The 27,798-nt window shown below is 39.5% G+C and overlaps 1 protein-coding gene across 2 annotated transcripts in view; it reads left to right on the forward strand.

The window, feature by feature from the left end:
* EPHA3 (EPH receptor A3) overlaps positions 1-27,798 on the forward strand; it is a 276,157-nt gene that overhangs the window by 32,643 nt on the left and 215,716 nt on the right. For both annotated transcript variants that reach the window (XM_075594016.1, XM_075594015.1), the window contains exon 2: positions 2,241-2,305. In XM_075594016.1, the coding sequence (XP_075450131.1) occupies positions 2,241-2,305 (65 nt within the window). The remainder of the gene's footprint in view (positions 1-2,240; positions 2,306-27,798) is intronic.

Genomic DNA, 27,798 nt, shown 5'->3' on the forward strand with positions numbered 1-27,798 from the left:
TATAGCCTAGTGCAGCAATTTTTTGCGGAGACAATGTGTGTGTGTCTGAATTTTACCTTTTCTGGAGCGGGCCCACCTCATGTAGCGTTGCGTCATCATGGTGACCCGACCTCAAATGACGTCCCGATATCACATGACGTTGTGTTACCATGACAAAACAGTGTCAAATGCCGCGTAATGTTGCTACGCAGCGGGGGAGGGCCGCCACTGAGTGTACAGGCGGCAAAAAGCTAAGTCCACCACTGACAATAACCCTTGGGTCACGGGCAGTGACCCTGATGAAATTGACAGAATGATCGGGCTTTACCTTTCTTTTAACCGTCCTGCTGTCCTTTTTGTCACAATAGGAAACTGAGAGCTGTTATTTGATTTATACTGTGAACCACTTGGCCAATATGATCTTAGCCTCATTCATTTAAACGGAGCTGAACTGCTCTTCAGGACTGGGAAGGACATTTAAAGCATATTGAACAGTATGTGTTCTGTGCTGTACATCTTGGCTAGTAATAAGGTGATTTTATTATTAGGTTTTATTGCACATTGACATCTTTTTTTTTTTTTGGTCTACATTAAATATCAATGTATATATGTACATGTAGTTTCAAGATATTCAAATCAGAAGATACACTTGAGATTTCCAAAGCTTATATTCATTCTAACTTACATAGCGAATACACATTTGGTGTCAGACTGAGCAAGATACTAGAATGACTCATGTACAAGGTATATCTATGAAAATAAATATTGGGTTAGGAGAGAGGGACTATAAAAAAAAGTAGATGCAGTTTATTAGGTGAATCCAAATTCTCAGAAACAGGAGATAGCCATAAGTGGCAAAATCACTATCGTTTCTTCTATCATCTTCTTTCATGTTGCATATATAATTGATTTTGTACCGATTCAGCATCTCTTACGGATGCTGAGAGCACATGCATTGTTTTTTTGTTGTTTATTGAAAAGGCAGAATTGTACCATTCACCAACATATACTTTGTATACCCTGACTGATGTGGTGTATCCTGGCGGAGTAGGGCCTCTGATACAGCAGCATCTAACTATTGATTTCCCTGTTTGCTTCATGTTAAGAAATATCTCTGCTTTGAGAACACGGTAAATCTTTGGCCCATGTACTTTCATGGGCAGTATTGTTTTTTAAATTAAGTGTGTACTGAAAACTCTGGAAATGTGCTTATATGTCCAGGATATTAAACCAGCAATCCCCACCAAAATATGCATAAAAGTAGGGTCGTCATCATGAAACAAATATTGCTATTTATCTAGTTTTCCAGCTTCCCACGCAGCTGTTTAACCTTTTTTACTGCTAGAGTAGCCGGCATTGCAGCGCTCTGTCAGTGAAATGGTTAAAATATCAATGGCACCACTTGTGGGATTGGTACAGTATATCAACAATGGGGAAAAAAAAACACATAGATGTTTTGAACAGGATTCAAAACAGTGGTACTAGTAGTTTAAAATAAAACAAACATTTATATTGTTATATTTAGCAGCTCTTTAAAATCTATGTGCCAGTAGCTATTCTGTATGCAGGAAATAACTGGCATCTTAATTGTACGGTAAGTGATGGCACAGTTTAAAGTTACTGATCCTCTTGATCAAGATACTATACCACACTGAAGATTGATGAGTTTTTGAGGAAGTTATCGTGGGGCCTTTACTTTTGAAATGTTTAAAAGTCCTATACAAAATTTACTGTGAAGTCTTTTTCTTCATATACATGTGTAGGAATGAGATTGGAGGGGCAGGTGATGAGTAGACTGTGCAGGTTCATGTCGTGTTTATATTGTAGAGGTCTGACGTGTGGTGCTGTGCATTGGGCTATAGGCATGTTGCCTATCACTAAAACTGTTAAATCATAAAAGGAAATAAGTGTTCAAATCTGTTTTTAGACCCCGGGTTCAGGGTACAAGATGTGCATGCGGACAACATCACATTGTGCTTAGATGATCTAATTACTGGTTTTACCCCCTGTCTGTAGATAATTTGGACAACGATTCATAGCTAAGACATGCTGGTTGTTTGTTTTTAAAACTTCTGCCTCCTTTGTAGTTCTGTTGTTTCAACAGAAACGATAGGAGCTCTTTCAGTTCTCTGTTTCTTGTCCTGATCCACAAGACACCCTGAAAAACTGAAACCCTTTGTAGCATTACAAATAAACACATCTTAGGTTAACTGGACACAGGCAAATATCTCATTCCTTTTTCATTTTACCTTCTTTTGTAGTTAATCTTCTGGATTCGAAATCAATTCAGGGGGAGCTGGGCTGGATCTCCTACCCATCACATGGGGTGAGTTTACTAGACTGTGAAATGGAAAAGTGCTGTTTCTGAACAATATGCTATTTAACCACTGTTTCCTCTTCATGGTACACTGCAGAATTGCTAAGTCTCTCCTGGATGCCGAAACAAAAATGTTGTTCTGAACACAGGAAGATGTTGTGTAATTTATAACTAAAATACCTTCTAGGAGAGATTGTATTGTCATCTGTGAAACGTACACAGTGGTAAATAATTACATGTTATACAGATCTCATCAAATCAATATTGTTTATAGAACTTTGTTCTCCCTTTATTTTTATTTTTTTAATAAGTCGCTATTATTCGGTGTAATAAGTTACCAACTTTATATTATTTTACCTTCATTGTTCTACCACTTCAGATGTAAAGACAAATTCAATGGAGTGTAGTCATTTAATAAAATACCAATGTAGGGTTTTGAAATCTGTGATGAAACTGGCTATCCCCCACACCTAAAACAGTATAGCATGTGACGAAGTTCATCTCAGATTAAGATGCCTTATTGAATCCTTTGCACTAAATATGCTTTGTGAAGTGTCACAGGACAAATGGCCCATTTGAAACTGAAAAAATGCTGGTTTGCTAGAAGCTATGTAATTCCAAATTGCATGCACTGTATATCCATAATACACTGATTTGACATTTTACTTATTCCACCAAATAATTTACCGTTAAATTGATATTTATCTTAATGAGCACTGGTAATAATGTATCTAAGTAAAACATTTGGATACTTGGTTTCTTTAATAAATCAGGTGCTTTTAGTTTTTGCCGCAGGTTTGTGTCACTGTGTGGGGCACTGTATATTTGCACTAGCTAGATAAAATTATATTAGAATACAGGGTTCAATTCCACAAACATGAATGTATGACTCTAGTTATTTTAGACACATATGTGTCGCCATTACAGGGCTGAAATAAATTGTTTATGCTCATGTTTTGGAGTACAGTATGCAGGAGTTATATTGGGCGCATGTCTGGAAAGTCTTCTGCAACTTGCGAGGTTTTCTACCATGTCAGAATCACACAAGGTCCCTCAAAGCGACAGTTCAAAAGGGCAGACCCATTATTTGCTTTAATAGAATAATGTTGACCCATAACTTCCGTGGCAGGATTTCTGTAGCTTACAATTGGAGTAGAGATGTACAAATTTACCAAACTGTGTGTTTCATTTTTTTAATATTTTTTTAATATTTTTAAAATAGTTTTAAAAGTTGAACTTTTGGGCCGAAATGAGGGAATCATATACTATTAGTAGAGGGTCTATCACTTATATACCTCCAAATAGAGTCACGTGGCACTGTATTCCACAAAAATGTGGGGCGAAACTGTTGGATTTAGAAAACAAAATTGTAGCCAAAAGTGGGCAGATTTCACCTGCTTTGCGAACTCAGGGGAACCGTTTGCATATTTCTATACTGGAGAAGTTCAACCAGATGAAATATGAGGCATCTTTGTTCTTTTATTAAAATTGGCCTGCAATTTCACACCACCAAATCCGAATCTGCTCATTACTGAAAGCCTCGGGACAGCTGGGATTTTGTGTTCCTCAGCCTTAACCACATACTTGGCAATTAACCTAAAATTGTCAGATACAGCACTGTATGTGGCACTGCTCCTTTAGCGTATGCCAGCCGTCTTCTATGCTAAGCTATGTACCCCCTTCACTGCTCTTCACTGTTCAGAAGCCCTTGGAGTTTGTGATTTGACTGCATTATCTATTTTACATGCAGCGGTAAAGACATAAAAACAATATAAACTATCATTTTAAACAGACATAATACAGTAGATACACATTACTTTTCATCTTAACCCAATTTGTTGTCTGCATTGTAGGTCAGCGAGTCAGCAAGGGGGGTTAAATCAATGTGTTTGTGAAGGATGACATCTTTCCTTTCTCATTAAATGTATCCGAACACAGCCAACGTAATTCTATCTGTTCTCCCAACATGAGTGCTTTATATCACAGGTACTTAATATATCTGTCATCATTGTGTCTGTTTCTCCCGGGCACACCTCATTGCTGACAGCACGCCAAGCCTTCTAAAATAGCATTGTCTCTTGTACGAATCGTTTTCTCGGCAAAAAGTGCAGACCAGACTTTGATTTCTAGACAGCAATAAGATGCCTTAGGAGTCGTTAAAGGAAGATGAAAGACAATGAGAAGCTTCCAGGTGCAATTAAAATGTTACATGCACATATAAATATTTCTACATTCGAACATTCAATAAAATAGTTAAAAGGTAGTGTGACTTTAGTTGTCTCACATTTTCAGAATGCAGCATTTCATGTTCACAGCATCATTCTGTGGGCTGGAAACAGATTGTTTATTTTACATAGTGTTGCTAGAAAGCCCTGTATATGGCAGAGATAATTCCTTCCCCAAGAAATGTATAAGGTTTTACTAGAATAATGGGGAAATTATAGGAACTTCCCAAGGTTGCATGAACGTGGAACTGTTTTTACACAGCCTCCCAACTGAGGGTACAGTGCCTTAACCACAAAGGTACTCCGATTGCAAATGTTTCAATAAGCATAACATTCGGTAATTGTGAAGGTGAATGCTAAAATATTCTCTTTTACAATTTCAGGGTATGACAACAAGTTTCTTTTAACTAAAGCTCCAGCTTTTTCTGCACTTCAAAGCCTAAAATATGTTCTTTTGGCAACTGTTTGTTCTTATGCTCCATTGATCTTATGTTAACGATGCCACTTTACCCGCAGATATCAGAAGCATAATGAGCCAAAATACGCTGGCAGTCATATAGGAAAAATTACTTTCAACTTTGCACATTTTTAACTTCTGCGGTTCCATGGGCAGCAACACAATGCAGAGCTCTGAATATCCTCTTCGAGTGGTACTTACTAAAGAGCCAACTTGTGGTGTAAGCAATAAGCGAAAGGTAGATTGGCACACAATAAAATCGTCCCATTTTAGACCTCTCTAGCACTGAATGGATTAATACTATTACATTTGATTGCACACGTCATGCCTGCCTGCTTATTTTGCAATTTGAAGCGACAATCCCTCCCAGAAACATACATGCTTAAGGGGCTTATTCTATATCCGCGGAAGCAGCCGATCTGGACGTTTTCAGACGAAAGACCCCATTGATTTCAATGCCAGTATTGTCCACTGAGAATGACCCGCTCTCTTCCCACCCCCCCCTGTTTTTTTTTAAGTGTTCCAAATAATTGTTTTCTTGATATGTAGTGTCTGAGGTTACTATGGTAACGTCTGACTGCACTAGGCTCTGTGGAGACAGCCATTTTGACCTCCCAGGCACTTCATATTTCTACTGCTCATATCTCCTAACGAATCATCAGATAAAAAATAAATAAACATCCCTGTAAGGGTAATGGAGTATATTTTAAGGTGAATACGGATGATTTGGTGACCAGTAATAAAATACTGTACATAGATTAGTAGCAGTTTCCGTTGCTGTGCTTGTATCACCGAATGCTTCTTGGCTCCTTCATTCACACTGTTGCACAAAGGATTGGTGTTGTTAGATAATTTATTTTACCTGTGGCTATATACAGGCCTCCAATGTATATTGCTGCAGTGATAGCTTTAACCTTCACCATTCATGCAAGAACCATAGGTCCCTGTTCAACCAAAAAAGTTTGCGTAAACCCCACTTCACACGATATAGATTATCTCAAATAGCCCTATTGCAATGCTCTATTATCCTATGATCAACATGTAGGACTGGAGTAGCCAACTCCAGTCCTCAAATGCCACCAACAGGACAGGTTTTAATGATATCCCTGATTCAGCGCTGGTGGCTCAATTAGTGACTGAGCCACCTGTGCTGAAGCTGTTGTTCACTGAGCCACTGATTGAGCCACCTGTGCTGAAGCAGGAATATCGTTAAAACCTTAACTGCAGTTGGCTACCCCTGGTATAGCAGAAGAGAAGGTTAACCCCTTCATGGCTATAAAGCTTTCAAAACAGCAGAATGTGTCCTATAAGACGAATCATGAGCCTGATGAAGGAGTATAGCTCGCCAAAGCTCATCATTTTTGAGAGCCTGTATACACTGGTGCAGTTTTGGCCACCTTCACATGATCTACTTTGGGAGCCATTTAAAGCCTAAGTAATACATTATCTGAGCACTCCTCGGTGCTGACTTATAGAACTGACATAACAAGAACACCACTAACACCAAGGACATAACTATCATTGTTTGTGAGGGCAACAAGTCATCATTATGGAAAACTAGCCACAGCAAACACTATTCTATCCTGCTTTCTACAGTTCCCTCCATCTATTAGTCGAGACATATAATTTTTTTTTCCATTTTCTCTTGGCATCCCTGGCTTGGATTCTCTGCTTTTATAGGTATCTACAGTACGTCTTTCTCCGAGTCTCCAAATATAACCAAATTTGTTAACATGGCTACATAGATTTATTTATACAGTATTAGTTGCAAATACTTTAGAAATATTTGGGGATTATTTTAGCATTGTGTATTAGTATTGATTGGTATGGGGAGCTGTTGATACAAGACTGACTATAACCCACCACTAGATTTTTTCACCCATTGCCCACCTTCTTAGACTGCTGGTCTTACCACGAACTCCCTTGTAGGCCAGCTGTGCAATTGTTCTTTTTCCTGGACATAGGCTGCTATCCGTCTGCATAAACCATACCATGTGTTGGATCAGATCATGCTGGCTATTCTTCTCTTGAACATTGAGTCAATATACATCTTAAAACTTAGTGGAAGCCAGAGGTAAAAAAAAATGGCAAACACTAGGTTTTTGGACGAAAATCCTTCAGTTATCCTGTGTGGCTCCTATTATTAACTCTACTGAGGCGCAGCGAGATTCTGATTCTGTAAACTTCTAATAAGCTGATTATCTAAAAGAAAAACGATTTATTCAATCACTTGTTTTAAATTGGCCAAGTAGGAGACACTTACACCAGTTACTCCTCAGTCTGTTGTCAGATACAAGCAGTAAACATGTTAAATGTTTCTTCTGTGTCTTTGAGTTTATTAAGAAAGAGCTGAACTGATTTTTTTGTGTTGGTGTTGTATATCATTAATGTGCTGCATGCAGCTTGTTATTAATAACTATAACTGTACTCGAACTAGAATAACGCATAAAAAAATGAGTTTACAAAGAAAAATAATGTCAAGTTGTTAAATATCCAGCACCCATGGGCAAAGTAAAGTCATACAGTATATCCCGCTATTACAAAGCAAAAAATGTCAACCCAAGGTGAAAATGTAATAGAACTATTAAAGTTAAAAATAAAGTAAATAATGTACACTGTGATGTGGAAAAAAAACAGAGAATAAAACATTCTGCCATTGAATTACTCACCTCTAATTCTAGCTTAAGTTGTTTATCTTGTGCATCATCATGGAAGAAAAAATATCATACAATGACACCCCGTGTGCTAGATATAAACCCAAATATAGGGCTGTGATAGCTCTTTTTAAATAGTTCTTAAGATTAAAATAATAATAGCATGTTCTTGTATAGCGCTACTAGTTTTACATAGCGCTTTACAGAGACATTTTGCAGACACAGGTCCCTTCCCCGTGGAGCTTACAATCTATGTTTTTGGTGCCTGAGGCACAGGGAGATAAAGTGACTTGCTCAAGGTCACAAGGGGCTGACACTGGGAATTGAGCCAGGCTTCCCTGCTTCAAACTCAGTGCCTGTGTCTTTACTCACTGAGCCACTCCCTCTCCCATGTAAGTTGATGCTGTATTTAGTTTTGGTCTCATGTCTTAGCAGAGAATTGAAACCTCTGTCCGCACACACATTCACACAGATGTAGTTATGTGTGAAGATAACAGTTCACCGGTCTAGCGATTTTCAGATGCTTAGAACTTTTGAACCATTTCATGTATTAACAATTTTCTTCTCGTGAAGCATTTAAAAAAATAATGTGCCAAATTTGGTGAATATTTGAGCAGTATATATTTACACCAAACTTTTTTTGGTGTTCTTTACTGGAAACGCTGCAGAACAGACTTTTCTCTGGACTTTTAAGCTCTTTAAGTAGCATTCGCAAAAACAAAAGTTTCACAATGTTTCAGATATTTGCCCAGTATACTCTAATTGTTTCCATGTGCAGCAGAGTTCTTGGAAAATCCTATGCCTGTCCATCTTTGATTTGGGACCTTAATTTGGCCTGCAGCTTTTTGATTCAAAATCAAGAAGAGGGGTGCTCTATGGGAAAATAGCTCATGCCACTGTTTAAAGCAACAATACTACATTCTCCCCCTCCCTTTTTCTTCTTATTTGCATATTTAAAGCATGTGACAGTGAATAATTCTACATTCTTACCAAAGCTGGCAATTGTTTGGTACTCCTATTATAAATATGTCAAAATACTAATTGTGTGACTAACATAATGGCCGCCTTTCAGTTTCAATCAATCCTTAAGTCAGACACCTGCTCTTACCCACGCCTCCCTCCCATCTCCTCCCATGCAAATGGTGTTAACCTTCTGATTTAATCCTTTTACCTTAAAACGTGCCCCACAAATCAAGCAGTGCAATAGCCTGCACTCATGGCTATTGTCCCACCCCCACAGTAACTCCTACCACACATTGTGGCCAAGCACTGCCATCTACAGCACTTATTCCCTCACCTGCTGTCTCTGTAAGTCCCATCATACCTCTTACATTGTAAGTTCTTCAGGGCATGGATTTCCTTTCCTATTGTCTGATTTTGCTGCACTTATTGTATAATTATACTTCCCTGTACTGTATTCTTTGTGAAGCGCTGAGTACACTTTTGGCGCTATATAAAAAAAGACATACAATACATACAATACATTAAGTGAGTGTAAATCAGCAGCTACAATGTATCCTGATGGTAACATTATCTATTGTTGCAGGCCAAAACTGCTGGGAACATTGGCAACACATCACAAATAGGAAAGTGTTGCAAATATCTTGCACTGCTTTGGAGGTGGGCTAAACCTGCTATAGAAATCAAAGGATGCTTTAAAACTCAATACAAATGGCATTAAGTAATAATAATAAAAATTAGGACAATCCTCTAAAATGCACTTGCTAAAGAAGTAGATTTAATTTATCCAAACAGTAGGACAAATACACATCTGTAATATATATCTAGTTTATATTTATTTTTATATTTTTTAAGACTGAACCTGAGCCAAATATTCTGCAGGTAGAATTAATGCTAACTATGGAACTACATGTAATGGGATTTGTAATTACTGTACAGGCGCAGAAACACGAAACTCCGTAACTAAAAGTAACGTTGCAGTAGTCCTAACGCCTATGCACTAAAGAGCATAACGTTACGATAACCTAGAGTTAGCCACTGAAATAATGTATCGATACACTTCTACGGGCGTCAGGGTGACGCATATGCAAACAAGATGCTAATGGCCCGTTGGAGTAACATCGCAGATCCGCTAAACTTTGTTAACGTGACCTCAGGGAAATAACGTTATGATAAACAGGTCACACCTACATTTCCCGCTAATCACAACCAAACAATGATTATCCTAATGTTATTTCCAAGAACATTAGATAACGTTTTGCTTTTGGAGAATTATCAGTTACACTTATAAAAACACTGTTAGGCTAATATATCATTAGGTATACGTGATGCACCTGCTCACAGACGAATGTTGGCAGTACTTAACATGGCCTAAAGCATTTGTTTAATTACTAAATATAAAATATCTAAAATGAATATGTGCTGTATATTTATTTGAATATTAGCGTGTGCATGGGCATTACGTTTAGGCAACACATGTTGCACGGTTGGAACATGTGCGGTAATTGGAGCCATGTTAAATTTTTCCCAGTGCGCATTGCTTAACATGCCTCTGCATTATTACTGTACCCGCTAATGCATTTGTTGCTACGATACCGCTTTGGGTGACGGACGCTACTTTTGCACATCATCAGCTTTGTGGATACCTGTTAAACTCAAGGAAAATAACGTCTGTGACCTATTTAGGCAACGTCATGTTATGTGCCCTTATTTAGCACAGCTCTGTGCATCTGACACGAAGCTTCTTAGGCTGCACTTATAGCGACGCAATGTCGCGTCAAAACAAATGCATTGCCGCCGTCGCGTGCGCTTATACTAAGCGCGACGTGATGGAGTGACGGCTTGGTCTCGATCGCTGGAAGTCATCTCAATTTGATTTTTCCAGCAACCGCGGCCTGACGTCACCGTCGCGTCGCCGTCTCTGGCACTATAAACGCAGCCTTAGCAAGTCTAAACAATTCACTTTCAGTATTTCAAAGTATGCCACTATGCTTATATTGTGTTAAATACAAGGCTATTATTTATTATGTGGTAATAAAAATGTGCTTTGAAAGTTATATATAATAACAACATAGTATGAGGGAGATTCATTAAATGCTAATGGTTGTTTAACTGGCATTCAAGTCAATGGCATTTAACGTGACATCACAGTGTGATATCCCCAGATGGGGCCCTAGAGAATCCTGTGTATATTGGACTGAAATAAGGCTTTTGTGTCCAGAATGACAGATACTACACTTTTTGAAGCAGATTGTCATATTATATCCATCCAAAAAAATGCAAACAAATCTTGTACAGCCGCTAATTAATTTGGAGAATATGATTATTTTCACATTTATAAATATTAATAATCAGACGAACTTTGAATCAACATGAAGCCATTGCAGGGTTTGTCCTCATATACAGTAACAAATGTAATTTTCCCAGTGAATCTTAAGACGGTTTCTATACTTTATACCAACTTTATTTACCTTTTCTCAAGAAATGTATACAACTGCAGATTAAATGCTATACTGTTACTGGTGACTATCTATTGGTGACAATATCTGGAACAGTTGCCTACATGTTGAGATGCGCACTACTGTATGCTCACTGCGTGCATTGTTCCCACTCTCCTTGCTTGGTCACTGCAGTTGCTTTTATCTTGTTCACTACTCTCTGCAAGATCGTATTTCTCTGTATTTAGTCTCAAGACCAAGTGCTTCCTCAGTCCCCCGTGCCAGTGCCTTTTATAGTATCACTGACATCATGAAGGTTGACTGAGCTCAAAACTAACAGGCCCTATGTTGTACATGTAGAAACGTATTTGTTGCTTCACAGTTTTACAGCCGTCTTGAGTGTTGTAAAGATTTGCACTAGCATTCAACTTTTAGGTGTGTCAATGGCATTTATTTACTGGTGTGTCTTCCAACACAATCACTGTATGTGTTTATTTTTTAATGGAAATATAGTAGCTTTATTTAGCATGTTGAGATTTATATATTGACTTTTCCAGTAGATAGAAAACAAGACAGTTGTTACCATTCACAATCAGGAGACCAGTTTGACACAGAGTAAAGATATCACGAAGACCATTATAGCTGTATTAGTGCACATGCATTTACCTTTTCTATAGAAATCGAGAAAGAAAATATAATTAAGAACAAATAATAAAAGTAAAATAAAACACAATCTTAAATAACCAATTAACTGTCCATTCATCTGTGCTCTGAAATCTTTTGCTAAAATGTTGTACTTGTATAAAGTTCTGGCTAAATCACCACGTCAGCACAATATCATCAGAAGTAAAACTTGTACTTCTGCTCTGCAGCTTCCCAATACTTAGTCATGTTCACAAATCTCCTTTTAAAGCTGCAGACCAAGCAATATCCTACGTGTGTGTGTGTGTGTGTGTGTGTGTGTGTGTGTGTGTGTGTGTGTGTGTGTGTGTGTGTGTGTGTGTGTGTGTGTGTGTGTGTGTGTGTGTGTGTTTGTTTTAAATAAATAATTTCTGTACTATGAGAAAATACTTGTAGCATTAAAAAAAAAAAAAAACATCTCTGAATAACATTTTTAATGTAATATTATGTAACAAGCATTTTTTGTTTCTATAGCAACCATTTACAAAGTCACATCCCTTCCTCTTCTGAAATAGTCTCTAGCACATCCCTTTTTAAGCCCTGCCCTCTCTCTAGAAGGTCATCAATTGTATCTAGAGTAACCCTAGCCTAATCTTCGCTGATTAATCACAGGAGAACGGATCGATCGGCAATTTAGCTAATTACTTATCATTAAGTGGATTGTATTGATGCACATATTAAAGTGAAAAACATTTTTTTTTAAACAGCAGCTTGGACTGCTGCTGTAATCCCACTTCCCAGTCTCACCAGTTGTAGCTCACCAAGGGACACATTCATCAAGTGCCATAGTTACATAGTAGATGAGGTTGAAAAAAGACATACGTCCATCAAGAATTTGCAATCGGATTATTCCCTGGATCAACATCCTTCCCATCTTTTCTTATTTCGTATATCCATGTATACCTTTCCTTTCTAAAAAGATGTCCAACCTTTTTTGAACAAATCTATTGTATCTGCCATCACACTCTCCATGGGTAATGAATTCCACATTTTAACTGCCCTTACTGTAAAGAACCCTTTCCTTTGTTGCTGGTGAAATCTCATTATCCTCACCTTAAGGGATGGCCCCGAGTCCTTTGTACTGCCCTTTGGTATGAATAGTTCTTTTGAAAGCTCCCTGTACTGTCCCCGAATATATTTGTATATAGTTATCATATCCCCTCTTAGACACCTCTTTTCTAATGTAAATAAATCTAATTTAGCTAGCCTCTCCTCATAAATTAGATTGTCCATCCCCTTTATTAATTTGGTGGCCTTTCTCCGCACTCTCTCTTGTTCCATAATGTCTATTCTAAGGAGTGGTGCCCAAAATTGTACTCCATATTCAAGGTGTGGTCTTACTAATGCTTTGTAAAGGGGCATAATTATGTTTACTTCCCTTCCATCCATTGCCCGTTGAATGCAAGATAAGATCTTGTTTGCCTTTGCAGCTACTGCCTGACTTTGGGCACTATTGCTAAGCCTGCTGTCTACAAGCACTCCTAATTCCTTCTCCATCAAGGATTCCCCCAATTTATCCCCATTTAATTTGTAAGACGCCTGTTTATTCTTGCTTCCCAAATGCATAACCTTACATGTATCTGTATTAAACCTCATCTGCCATTTAACTGCCCTAGTTTCCAGTCTCTCCAAGTCATTCTGGAGAGAAATTACATCCTGCTCTGATTCTACTTCCTTACACAATTTAGTATCATCAGCAAAGATGGAGACTTTGCTCTCGATCCCAAACTCAATATCATTGAACGTATGGATTATTACACCCTGCCAGCATTAGCTACCATTAAAGTCAAGGGGAGTTAATGCCAGAACGGGTACAATAATCCACATCGGCACTTGATGACTGTGCCCCCAAATGAGTAAAGAGAAGGTGCTCAGTTCTTGGACGATCTATTGCATGTATGTGCTCCTTCTGTAAATGCATCAAGCCTATTCGGAAATATGGGAACTTTGTATAATATAAAGATTAATATTAACATTACATAATTGTTTTATACTGAAAGGTGATACTTTGCTATTCTGCCCCCAAAAAATATGAGGGGCTTCATATATCTTAAACATTTGTAACTAATACTAGTTCTTATTAGATTTCTCACAATGTACGTAAAAACTTTTATTAATATCAGAGGCATGCAAAAAAGCCTTACTTACTCTGTCTGAGGATAAGACAACTTCCGTTATTAAGGGTCACAAACTATATTTTTAGTGAACCTTTTCTAAGAATTGCAAAGGGAACTGGGTTAGGGACATGAAAGAAAGGTGTCATAGGTGTTTTGCATCTACGCAAAGTTGCCAGAAATTGAAGATGCTGATTTAAAATTCCTGAATGTATTATACATTCTGTCTCCCGTCTGTTAATATTATAAAGATCTTTATGGCAGAGGTTCCCATGTCAGTCTGTTTACACTTATCTCCTTTTGACTTTGCATATGTGTCAATGATATTTTAATATTCTTATCGCAGAGATGCATGTCCAGTCTGTGATGCCTAAAATGGGAAGAAAACTAGGAGTTGAGTTGTTTCACAGCAAAGTCTCACTACTGCTTGATAAATCGGCTGCTTTTGCCTTCCATAAATCTGCCAGTACGTGCCCCAACAGTAACCATATTGTCCACTGCAGACAAATTGATAAATCGAGTCCTTCGTTTTCTTTTACTGCTGGGAATCTTTTTAAATACCAGTCGCTAATAGAATTCTCCAAACGTACCATTTGTGAATACCACTGAAAGCGACAGAATACAGCGAGTGCTTAGTCTTCTTTGACATGACATTAAAAAATGTCTTTTGGAGAAAACTGGCTATTTTTTTTTACAAGATTAGAGAGTCCACACAGAAAGTACATTGTTTAACCCTTGTGATTGCTAATGGTTCCTTTACAAGCCATCTTCCTATTGTTTGGGAAGATTTCTTACCCATTTATCTGAACTGGGGCTTTAATCCATTGGATCGATGCCACAGAAGTTTTGGTGGACAATGTGCTGCAGACCATTCCAGCATAAAAAGGGATAATGTTTAAACATTACAATATATTATGAATGAGGGATGATTACAGAAATAGCATAAGCTTTTAACTGTATCATAAAGTGAATCAAAGGCTGCATATATTAATCCCCCGAAATATATATTATTTGTATTAAAGGGCTGCTTGGATTGCTTGTGTAAAACACATTCTTTCTATTTTGCTAACCTTCCCAGGATACACGTCTTGTTATTTTGTTTCATGTTTAAAAGACTACAAAAAGGTTGCATAAAAACTTCAAACCGAATGGCTACCTTTCTGTATGTGTACATCTTTTTTTTACCTTTTCAATTCAGTGGTTTCGTATGGCCTTCTGAAGCATACTTTATTTATGATTTCTCCAAGCCGTATGAAAGTGGACAATATCTGAATTGTTATATTTCAGCACAAATTATTAGAGGAGATAAATGAAGTGCAAGAAAAACCCATGTGATAAATGTGGCCTTCGGCTGAATTGTGGAAACTCCTCTTAGTCCAGCTAAATTATAGGTTTATCTGAATCTTATTTCCCTTATTTGTGCGGTGGCGCTGCTCCTGATTAGTTGCGGCATCTCTTTGGTGAAAGGAGATTCCAGAAAAGTAGCCAGCACATTGTACATACCTTACTCGTATAAAACTGCCGAGCTGCCTTATTTCATTATTTGCGTGATCAATCATTTCTTCCATTTGTGAAATAGATTGGTGCAGTTTAAGTTTCATTTTCCAGTGGTTTGGAGAAATGCACTTCAGCTGTTATTCCAGAAATACAGTAAGTAAAGATTTTATTTAGAGCTAGCACTGCATACTTCCCAGCCTGTTCTTTGCTTTGAAGTACCATCGTTATTCCCCTTGTGGGTCAGATTTGTGTTCCTCTCAGTCTGTCAGCAGAAATGCAGACCACTTGTGGGAAATGATCATAGCGATCACATTGGATTTTGTTTTATTTCTGCTGTCTGTGCTTCCAGGTTTGAAAATTTCCTCTCTTTTTTTTTAACCCCCTAAGAAAATGGGGACAATAAACCTATGTTTGTAATTTTGCTATTCTAGAAAAATTGCAGACTTACAGTAAGCCTCAAGTATATTCGCAGAAATGTGTTAACTCAGTGCAAAGGGCGTTTAACTACAATATTTTCAGTGAACATATTTTCAACATTTTGATTGGATGCTTTTTGTGGTTTCTAATAGTTTAGCTACATCATAAAAAATATACATGGAGCTTGCTTTTTGTAACATTTCAAAGGTTGAAGATGTAGGAACATTTGCAATGATTGTCACGTATGGCACACCTGTGAGCATGTAACTTGCATACGGGACAAGGTTAATACACAGCTGTCTAACTGGCCCACTTTTCGCATTTGCAAAGGTCCCTCAAATGTTCACTCAATCCCATTATACCATCTATCATGAACAGCACACAAGTAAGCACGCAACTTAGATATGCAACCAGGGTTAATCCACACACAGCTACTCTAGCCAACACGCCTTTCTCCTGCGCAAGGTACTTTCAATGAGTTAATATTTACCCATTACTCCATTGCAATCATATCTATCCACTGCCACCACCCAAGAACTATACAAAAATATGTTATATATATATATATATATACAGCTGAACCCCGTTATAACGCGGTGCTTGGGGTCCACATAATGAGTCCGCATTATAACCGGGATCGCGTGTCACGGGAGACCAGGTTTATTAACACCTTTCATACCGGGATCATTTGATTGAGCAAGACAAGGCAGTAAAATAAATTGTAATTTATTCCACGATTAGACATACACACAATGTAACAAAATTTGCACTGAAGAAAAAACAAATAGGTAGCGCTATATCCCACAGTGAGCTGGCAGCCGGTGATATAACCCTGACCCCTAGTCAGGCTATAGAAGTGGAAAAGAAGTTATATCAGTGGCGCTCAACACTGTAATGATCAAAGCAATTCTAATAGATATTATAAAATATATATTATAAAATATACAACCAGAGCCACGGAAATCGCCCGTCCGATTGGATGCTCCACGTGGTAAGGGTAAACATGTAAATATACAAAGAAATCAAATCATAGCATAATACTGTAAAACATACACATACATAAACAAACAACACTTAACAAACGCTGAGAACAACAGGTAACTACTCACAATGGCATTTAATATGGCATATCATTAATATCATAAAATACACTTATTACACATAAAATAGTACATAAAAACATATATTAGGTTCAGGCAAGATTCTCCAACTCGGGTGGGGGTACCTGCTTACCGAAAACAGGATGTAATCAGGCAATGGATAATTCAAAGAGTATCCCCTCTTATGGATAGCTGCTGCTGCTGTTAACACCTGGGCTCAGACGAGGAGTCTCTTATGGGCAGGGACAGGTTTTTCCAGCTAGCTGCGTCTGCCTCAGTCCTCTCCCAGCACTGCAGAAGCTCCAGGACCACACACAGAGATACTTCCTGGTCTGCCCGCACCACGTGCACCAAACACAGCAATGCTGAAATGTTGGATATTCCTACGCCAGCATGTGCTTTCCCACAGCTCACAGCTCACAGGAAGGGTACAGCACTCACACCCGAGTAGTGGGGACCTCACAGAACCACCCTACGCATTTCGAAAGTCTTGCTTTCTTCCTCAGGGGTTAAAAATAATGAAAAGTAGTCCCTGTAAGTCCCGAAATATGGGATTTGCAATTTGCACTGAAAACAGACTTACTGGGAACGGGACTAACAAAATAAATCTTCCTTGGAATGAATTGTTAACAACTGATGTCTGTAGGAGCCCTTTCCAATGACCGGGAGGTACTGAAGAATGTCCTGGAAAGCAATGCCAGCCGCGACCGCTATGTCACTGAAAACAGGACTTAGAAAATTTCTTGAGTAAAAATCTCTGAAGCCGGCTCGCGTCTATTTCTTACAGTGCATCTTTTCCGTAACTTGAATTTGCCGCTGATGGTTTGGTGCTTGGAATCTGAGGTCCTGATTGGCTGCAAGGTTTCTTATAGGTTTTAGAGTCCCATTCAGAAACTACTATAGCCAATCAGCACGTGGGAATTCTCCTGCCAGCCTATCACCGATTTGTCGGTATACTGAAGCCGGGTGGGTACCGATTTGGATTCTGCCAAGGAGCATGTGCCAACCTGACACCTCTGCCTCTTAGCATATCGAACCCACCCGCTGTCCAGGCTCCGCAGAGTCTGGGGATGGGCAAATGGTCGCCGGATAGCCCTTTGTTAGCCCAGGACGGAGGTACTCAAGTATAACTACAGTACTCCTCCTGTTCTAACACCTTGGCATCCCTGACACTTTCAACTCCGGGTCCTGAGCAGACTCAGTGGTGCCAAGCTTGGTAGCCATCTGGTCTCTCTGAACCACAGACTTGGAAATCTCACAGTCACATATACATGTTAAAGCATATACATTTATTAAATACAACTTTTAATAAAATACTCTTGGCTTATGCGTCTTGTGTTTTACAGGTCTAAGTCTTCTAGGCCGGTGTCAGGGATAGAATAAGAATATATGTTCCCTACTCTTAGCAGCCTTATCTCTGGCACATTGCAAAGCCCTGACTTTAACTTTATTCACACAATACAAACCTTGCAGCTTTCTGACACAGCTGGAGTACCCCATGAACCCCTATACCAGGTTCAGGGTGACTTGGGCATAAACTGGGCATCCCACCTTATGCTAGGGACCCCAGGATGTTCTGGGGGTACCTTGATCCCCAATGACCTTTTTACCTTTCCTGTTTGTGCTGAAGCAGGGAACCCTGGTGGTGAGTCGCAAGAACGTTTCCAATGTAGGATTTTGCCGGAGCACTGTGCTTCAATGTTCCCGAGAATCTTTGTTTCCCTGGTACATCTTTGGAGTATCCCATAACTCGGGAACCCCACTACAATACAATAGCCACAATCTGAAAGAAGTTTCTCCACAAAACCCACCCTCAAACTCACAGCCTGGCAAGCTCCTCTGGCCAGCACTCCTGGAAAGGCAAAAACACATAAATACTGTATTGTCGCATCATTTATACACAGTCTCAGTGATGCATATACGACAGTCCGGTCCAAGAGCTGATATTCAGGATCAGGGGTAACCAAGTGGGCTTTACCTTTATTATTGAGCCTGAGTTTGATTATCCCCTCACGGTCACATCGCGTTATAACCGTGATCACGAAATGGCCAACATGCGAGGACTTTGAGCCACTGATTGAGCCACCTGTGCGGAAGCTAGGATATTCTGAAAACTTGACCTTCTGATAGCCCTTCTGGACTGGGGTTGGCTATCCCTGCTCTTAAGAGATGGAGGAGGTACAGTAACAACCTTTTTACATTTCAAACACCTCCAAAAGTGAAGACACCTTTATATTAGTGGTCTCTTCGGTATTTGAAGTGTTTGAACTGATACAATATGCTGACATAATACAGGTAAACCCCGTTATAACGCGACCCGTTATAACGCGAATCGGTTATAACATGTTTTTTTGCACACTGCACACACTCTACACTGCACACACTCTACACTGCACACACTGCACACTATACACTGCACACTATACACTGCACACACTCTCACTGCACACACTGCTCACTGCACACTGCACACACTCACTCTACACTGCACACACTCTACACTGCACACACTCTACACTGCACACACTCTACACTTCACACACTGCACACACTCTACACTGCATGCACACACTCCCATTCCACCCACACCCACACAGCGTCTGTCCCCCTCCCAGAGTATATTCTGCGTCATTGTGCCCCCCTCCACACACACACACACACACACACACACACACACACACACACACACACACACACACACACACACACACACACACACACACACACACACACACACACACACACACAGAGCGTCTGTCCCCTCCCAGAGTACATTCTACGTCCAACCCAAGTACATTGGCTGTAAGGCACTTGTTAATCCTATCTGCTCAGTATAAATGACCCCTCAATTGCCTGAGGGCAGGGGTTACCTCATGTTCACGCCCCCTCCAAAAAGTCACGATCACGTGCTTGGCACCGATCGTTACATCACCATAGGGCCATGAGTGGAGGGGGAACTCAGATTGCGCAGGGGGGAAAATAGGCAAATACCGCCAAGGCTAGCGAACGCGAGTAGAAGTTCTGTACATCTCGACTCGCTCTGTGCAACCAATCCCTGTACTGATACGGACGCAAACAGGGCCACAAGACAAAGCCTTGGGCAATTAGAGTTAATAAGGGAAGTGCATGTTAAATTGTGAGGTCCGCAGCCGATACGTAGAGCCTCATTCTCCTGTTTTACTTGTACTTATGTAATGTCATATTCCTATTGCACACTGAGCCCTGTAATAATGTAATACAAAACTATTACATACTGTACCCTTGTATCATACATTTCTATATTCCTAGTTTTTACTATGTTATACCGATTACTAACGGAACCCTTATTCATGTATTACTATATTCTAATTACATTCAGCAACTTATATGTGTAATACTAAATGTCTATTACAAACTGCACTTTCATTTATTTTCACCCTCTATTCACCAACCACACACACACACACACTGACCTCCCCGGCAGCTTTCTATTGAAGAAAAAAAAACACACGGCTGCCGGAGGGGGCTGGGAGGGAGAGGGAGGGAGGGGGCTGGGAGGGAGAGGGAGGGAGGAGGGATGAATCGCCGCCATTTGTAGGGCTTCCGGCCACCTCTTCCTTCCCTCCTCACTCCCTCCCTCCCGATCAGGCGCGTGGCGGCCATTTTGTTTTAAAATTAGCGCGCCCCCGTTACTAACGCGGTGGTCTTGGGGTGGACCCCGAGGACCGCGCTATAACGGGGTTTACCTGTACAATGGGTTAAAGACTCAAGCACATTGCCTTATAATACTTATTTATCCATTGACTGTGTGCATGTTTTTAAATAGCATCTATTATATTAATATACATTTCATATACTACCTTAGTCATCATCTAAAAAATGAGAAACTGATAAATATGAATGAACCGAATAAAACCAATTTGTTGGTGTCACTTTGCAATTTACTGTCTGTTTTTCTTTTATAGAATTTCACTAAAGCTTAACCTCACGCTAATAGCATTTTTGGCAAATCCTACTGGCCTAAAGTTAACATATGAATTCCACTATGCGATTAGATAGAATTCCAGACAGTGAGGCGAAATTATATTGCAGTGCTATATAGGAAACCTGATTTACTGATAGAGTGACCCAAGGTGAACATTTTTGTAACAACAGGACTGACACTTTCCTAGAAAATAAGATTTTTTTTCACCTACAAAAACAAAGTAACGTTTGTCTCACCAATTAGGGCACTGCAAAGAGGTCCCTATATAATACATTACTCTTCAAATGGGTTTTTATTGTATTAGAACATGATCTTTTTTCTTACTCCAAAAATTTCTGTATGATAAAAGAATGCAATTTCATAAAAATATAAGCAAAGAAGGGTGGGGAGCCGTGCTGGTCCTTTCTTCCATGTAGCAACAAAAGGAAGGAGAAAGAGTAGGTGGTATGATACCTTTTATTGGACCAACAAGTAGTTGATATGTTACAAGCTTTCAATCCTTTTAGGGTCCTGCATCGGGAGCTACCCTACTCATAGGTTTGAAAGCTTGTAACATATCAACTACTCGTTGGTCCAATTAAAGGTATCATACCACTTACACCCTCTCCCTCTTTTGTTACTACATACAAATATAAGTGATGTATGGATACAAAACCTTAGCACATTTTGTTCTCTGCTGTGAAAATGTCAACTGTAATACATTTTTACATTAACTACTTTTCAACTCCTCCAACTGTCTGCATTTGAGTCATGAAAACATTTCATGGTAAAGACTGTGTTTTAGATTACTGCAAATAATAGTACGTTCTCTGGAGAAGCTGTTGTTGTTTTGCCATACTGGGAGACTTGGCATTCCCCGTTATTACTTCTTCTGCGCTGCCAGATTCGTATTCCCCACATTGCAATGTGCAAACATCAATATGAACGTGATCAGCCCTGACTACTGTTAGGATAAAAAGAATTGTACATTTCAGTGCCACTTTTATGTGTGTGCTCTGTCACCTGCTTAAAAAACAAACAAACAGAAAAAAATGAAAAAATCCCAAAGCTGCAATTTTAACTGCTGTATATTATAATCTTGAAATGAGGATATTGTGTAATGAGTTTAGTGTAGTAGAGGAAATGTATAAACACCTAATAAGTTATTTTCTTTGCCATGTAGTCAACACGGCTCATCTAAACAAATAAAGGCTCTGACCAGGACAATGACAATGTCCCTTTTCTCCCCAGCTTTTCTGTCCAGGATAAAACATTGGCCGTCAAATATATGTACATTTACAGATTCATTCAGAAGATTGCTGACAGTTAAACATTTGGGATATTTAGCAATTTAGCAGAATTATTGCCTAACAAAAGCCAAGTCATTAAGGAAATGTTTTCTAGATTAGTATTATTATTCCGACTCTAATCCATGATGGTTTAAGAATTCTATTGATGTTTATGTTGTTGAGGTTTGGATGGCTGAAAGCAGTAACTCTAGTTTTCACTCTCAAATAGGCCAGCACCTTCTGAAAGTCGCTAATATGTGTGCAACCGTGTTATGTTTCATAACCTTGTCCACATTTAACCCATTTTTGTTGTGTACTTAATTTGATGTGATTAAGGTTTTTGTGGACAAAAAGGAAGGATGTAACACAAAGGGGAAGAAAAAGAGGTTATACCAGTTGAATATAACTATATATAGTATGTAGTTGTGTTAATTAACTCACTTTCAGGTATGTAAAGTGCACTTTACAAACTATTTTGCATGTTATGCTATTCAGTAAGCCGTTATCTCATGTCTATATCGCCTATATTTTTCAAAAAAGTGATCAGAAGATGATCACCAAAAAGATTCCCATTATATTGCACTCAGCCTATTATTCCCTTATGACTGAACAGTAGGTGTCCCAGAGTTGCATATATAGTGCAAACACCAAGGAGGTAAGTACAAAGAGAAAATGAAAAAAATTAAATTTTATTAAACTCTTCTATCAAAAAACAAATAATAAATACACTCTAATAAAATATTTAAAAATCTTGCCTCTATTATTTACACAGTGTGTACTAATTATTCCGTTAGTGTCCAATAGTACTTATGCCAAAATGACCTGGATATCAAATTGCCTCCAGGTGCTAGTATATGCAGAGGTTTGGGAAAAGAAACACCCTAATCATGGGTATATATCTCAGTCATTGTTGTTCATGGCTTCAATGTCTGTTTTTTCATTTTCTCTTTGTACTTACCTCCTTGGTGTTTGCACTATATATGCAACTCTGGGACACCTACTGTTCAGTCATAAGGGAATAATAGGCTGAGTGCAATATAATGGGAATCTTTTTGGTGATCATCTTCTGATCACTTTTTTGAAAAATATATCCGTTTCTTCCCATTGCACCGCCATTTTAACCATACGCTTATGAATATTAAGGTTGAGCAGGGATGACCCCCCTTCCTACCTAAAAAACTATATCGCCTATAAACAGCTTTTTACATGCGTTATCACTCTTGCTCTGACAATCCGAGTGGTATGTAAAAAAAGACTGAAACTCGCATTTTTTTTGCCAATAACTGCTATTCAAGCTGCTTCTTAATGCAAATCGGTTTAAAAACACGCCGGGAGGGGGGGGCAGGGGGGGGACGTGGGGTTGGATCTCCAGTTGTATATATGTCACCTCAAACCTATCACAGCCCACAGCATATCCTACTCCACACTTAATACTGTTTAAGAAAAAAAATACTGTCCCGGCTAAGCTCATTCTAAAGCTTGCCGGGAGCTGGCCGGGAGCGTAGCGGGCTAGTTCTCCATTTAAAAACGGAGTTTCCCGCGCGGCGGCCGCTTCAATAGATAAGCGCTAATGGCGCTTACTATTGAAAGTGCCCGAGGCGCGGGAAAACCGACCGGGTTTCGGCCGAAGACAGCCCGCGCGCCGCCCGCGCTATTTTTAAACTGCGGGGGCAGCCGCATTAGAGTCAGCCCGGCCGCTACTGTAATAAAAAAAGAATACACACATACACACACACACACACACACATATATATATATATACACACACACACATATATACATATATATATATATATATATACACACACACACATATATACATATATATATATTGGCGAAGATGACCTAGGCACAAAAATGATAAAACATACACGTAGGAGGAAAAAATTGTAAATTAAGTTTCCCGCAGCAAAAATTGAACTGAGATACTTTAGTGGCTAGAAAAGACTTGTCTCAATATTAGATATTAGGACTCAATCAGCATGTGACCAACATTGTATCCATAGAATATATCACCAAACTCTGGTTGATGTATCAAATGTCCCGATTCAATATACCAAGTAGTGCAGGGCTGAGACAGATATAATATATGAAATTTATGCAATCATAGAGAGGATCATTGTAGCTGAGCTGTATATGGAGATATTATCTCAATAGAAATGTATATGAGTCTTTAGAAAGACTAACTATATCCTTTAGACACAGTTCCTTGCACATAAGATATGTAGACAATATAAATCGTAGTTGTTCACCTTACCCACTATGATGATCTTCTGGGTGGCTGGTCTGGGGCAAAACTGCTCGTTGGCAGTGCAGAGTAATCAAACGCAATTACGAGGGAGGGGGAGAGATGGGAAGGGGCTATTCTGCCTCTCCTTCCGTCTGTTTAACTCACCCCTCGTCACTGTATCCGTCCGGGGAAATTCCAAAATAGAGGTTCTTCAGCGTCTCCAGACGCGCAGCTTTCCTCCTGCTTACCCGACCTCGCTCACCGCTTTCGCATCACGTGGGGGTGTTTGACTCTTGTCTCTCGTTTTTCTATGGTTGAATACATTTACAACACCCAACAGACATAGTCAAAGAACCCTGCCGACAAACACACCTTTCCATGAATAAAACCATTTACAGTATGAGCTACAGAATGACGGACCCTTTCACCAGCCAGCATACTCAAGGACCCCTTCACAGCAAACATATTGACAGACGTCTTCACTAACTAACACATCCCACCATGTCCCACCAAGAAACACACTTACAGACCCAATTCAACAGGCACTCAAAAACTCACCGGACAACACATACTGTATACTCATCACAACTATTGCATTCACAGATGACAAATAAAAAACAATTGCAACCCCCCACTAAGAAATGCACAGACCCACTCCCTAATAAACATATGTGCAGACCCCTGAAAACTCAATCACAGAACACCACATAAAAACACATTCAGATACTCCTTTCTCTTTTGAACATACAAAACAAAGCTTGATCTGTAAGTTAAAAAAATAATGTGACTTGTGGATCTGTTGATCAGCACCGAATTTTTATTGGAAGCAGGAATACAACTCTGAGCATTAAATGCTGCAAAGGAATTTGTGCACACTAGGCAAGCTTCAAACTAACTAGACAGTGGATCATTTGTATATTCCCTGGTATCTGTGGATCATTGGTATATTTAATTATTTATATTTATTTATTAAAATGTTTTACCAGGAAAGTAATACATTGAGAGTTACCTCTCATTTTCAAGTATGTCCTGGGCACAGAGTTATAACAATACATGGTTAAATTAAATGAACAGAGTTATACAGTCAATTCCCATATATTTCAAATACAGTTAGAGTTGGAAAACTGGGTACAGGGGATACTAGGGCTGGTGAGTTTCAGATTGAAATAGAGAAGCTTTAACATCACCAAACATCAGCAAATGGCAGCAAACAGCTCACACCCTTTAGCTGCCCTCCGGCTGTGCCAAAGACTGTCCGCCTGTGGGAAAATGTTGATGTACTGCACCGACACACTTTATTCGAGCAAATACCCAGTATGTACCTGGCAGATACCTGGAATGCGCCGCTCCTCACCTCTGACAAGCCCCGTTGCGTTTGCCTTCCCAGCCTGGGTTCATGCCTGGCTGACGGGCGGCTGATCTGTTAAATGATAATGATTAGGATTTAATAGGCTGCAATGCTTCGCGTGTCTACCAGATGGCATAAATTCATGAATTGTAATGCAGTATATATATATATACTGTGCAGTATTGCAGCCAGCAGGAATAAAATGCTTTAATCCCTGCCTGGAAAATACCTCAATGCACTCGGGCAGAAAACAGTCACAAACCTCAATACACCCGGGTATAAACGAATTCGTGGGACTAGCCGAGCTCGAATAAAGTGTGTCGCCAGTGTAAACTGAAGGGGCTCGGATTGAATGCAGCTGTGAATTAAAAGACCTTTGTCCTCTTGGCTCATTAACATTCCAGTGGGTAGGGTTGACGTTCCACATATTACAGCAAATGTTAACCCTTAGCACGCTGGTCCTGTGCAGAGGGAGCAGCTCTTGGGGAACTCCATCAAGTGTTCATTTTGTTTGGCGACACAGATGTAGACTGAAGGGGTTCAGATTGAATGCAGCTGTGGTTTCAAAAGGTCATTTTTTGTCTTGGCTCATTACCATTCCAGAGGGTGGGGCTGACGAAATACAGCAGTAAGCAACCACAGATATTAACCCTTAGCACACTGGATATGTGCAGAGGGGAGCAGCTCTTGGGGAGCCCCATCAGGTGTCTGCCTTTGGGGCGACACAGATGTATTAAATGGTATCTGTGGATCATTAGTATATTCTGTGGTATCTGCGGATCATTGGTATATTCCGTGGTATCTGCAGATCATTGGTATATTCTGTGGTATTTGCGGATCATTGGTATATTCTGTGGTATTTGCGGATCATTGGTATATTCCGTGGTATCTGCGGATCATTGGTATATTCCGTGGTATCTGCGGATCATTGGTATATTCTGTGGTATTTGCGGATCATTGGTATATTCTGTGGTATTTGCGGATCATTGGTATATTCCGTGGTATCTGCAGATCATTGGTATATTCTGTGGTATCTGCGGATCATTGGTATATTCCGTGGTATCTGCGGATCATTGGTATATTCCGTGGTATCTGCGGATCATTGGTATATTCTGTGGTATTTGCGGATCATTGGTATATTCAGTGGTATCTGCAGATCATTGGTATATTCCGTGGTATCTGCGGATCATTGGTATATTCCGTGGTATCTGCGGATCATTGGTATATTCTGTGGTATTTGCGGATCATTGGTATATTCTGTGGTATTTGCGGATCATTGGTATATTCCGTGGTATCTGCAGATCATTGGTATATTCTGTGGTATTTGCGGATCATTGGTATATTCTGTGGTATTTGCGGATCATTGGTATATTCTGTGGTATTTGCGGATCATTGGTATATTCCGTGGTATCTGCAGATCATTGGTATATTCTGTGGTATTTGCGGATCATTGGCATATTCGGTGGTATCTGCGGATTATTGGTATATTCTGTGGTATCTGCGGATCATTGGTATATTCCGTGGTATCTGCGGATCATTGGTATATTCTGTGGTATTTGCGGATCATTGGTATATTCCGTGGTATCTGCGGATTATTGGTATATTCTGTGGTATTTGCGGATCATTGGTATATTCTGTGGTATCTGCGAATCATTGGTATATTCCGTGGTATCTGCGGATCATTGGTATATTCCGTGGTATCTGCGGATCATTGGTATATTCCGTGGTATCTGCGGATCATTGGTATATTCCGTGGTATCTGCGGATCATTGGTATATTCCGTGGTATCTGCGGATCATTGGTATATTCCGTTGTATCTGCGGATCATTGGTATATTCCGTGGTATCTGCAGATCATTGGTATATTCCGTGGTATCTGCGGATCATTGGTATATTCCGTGGTATCTGCAGATCATTGGTATATTCCGTGGTATCTGCGGATCATTGGTATATTCTGTGGTATCTGCAGATCATTGGTATATTCCGTGGTATCTGCGGATCATTGGTATAGTCCGTGGTATCTGCGGATGTGCGGTTTGGAGTTCTGATCATCAACAGCTGTTTCAAATTCAAAGCAAATGTCCCAAATGCTGCAATGTGTTTTATTTCACTTTAACTGTAGTCTATATTTTGAAAGTGGGACAGCACCT

This window comes from Ascaphus truei, chromosome 3, assembly GCF_040206685.1.
Source record: "Ascaphus truei isolate aAscTru1 chromosome 3, aAscTru1.hap1, whole genome shotgun sequence".
In the NCBI taxonomy this organism is placed as follows: Eukaryota; Metazoa; Chordata; class Amphibia; order Anura; family Ascaphidae; genus Ascaphus; species Ascaphus truei.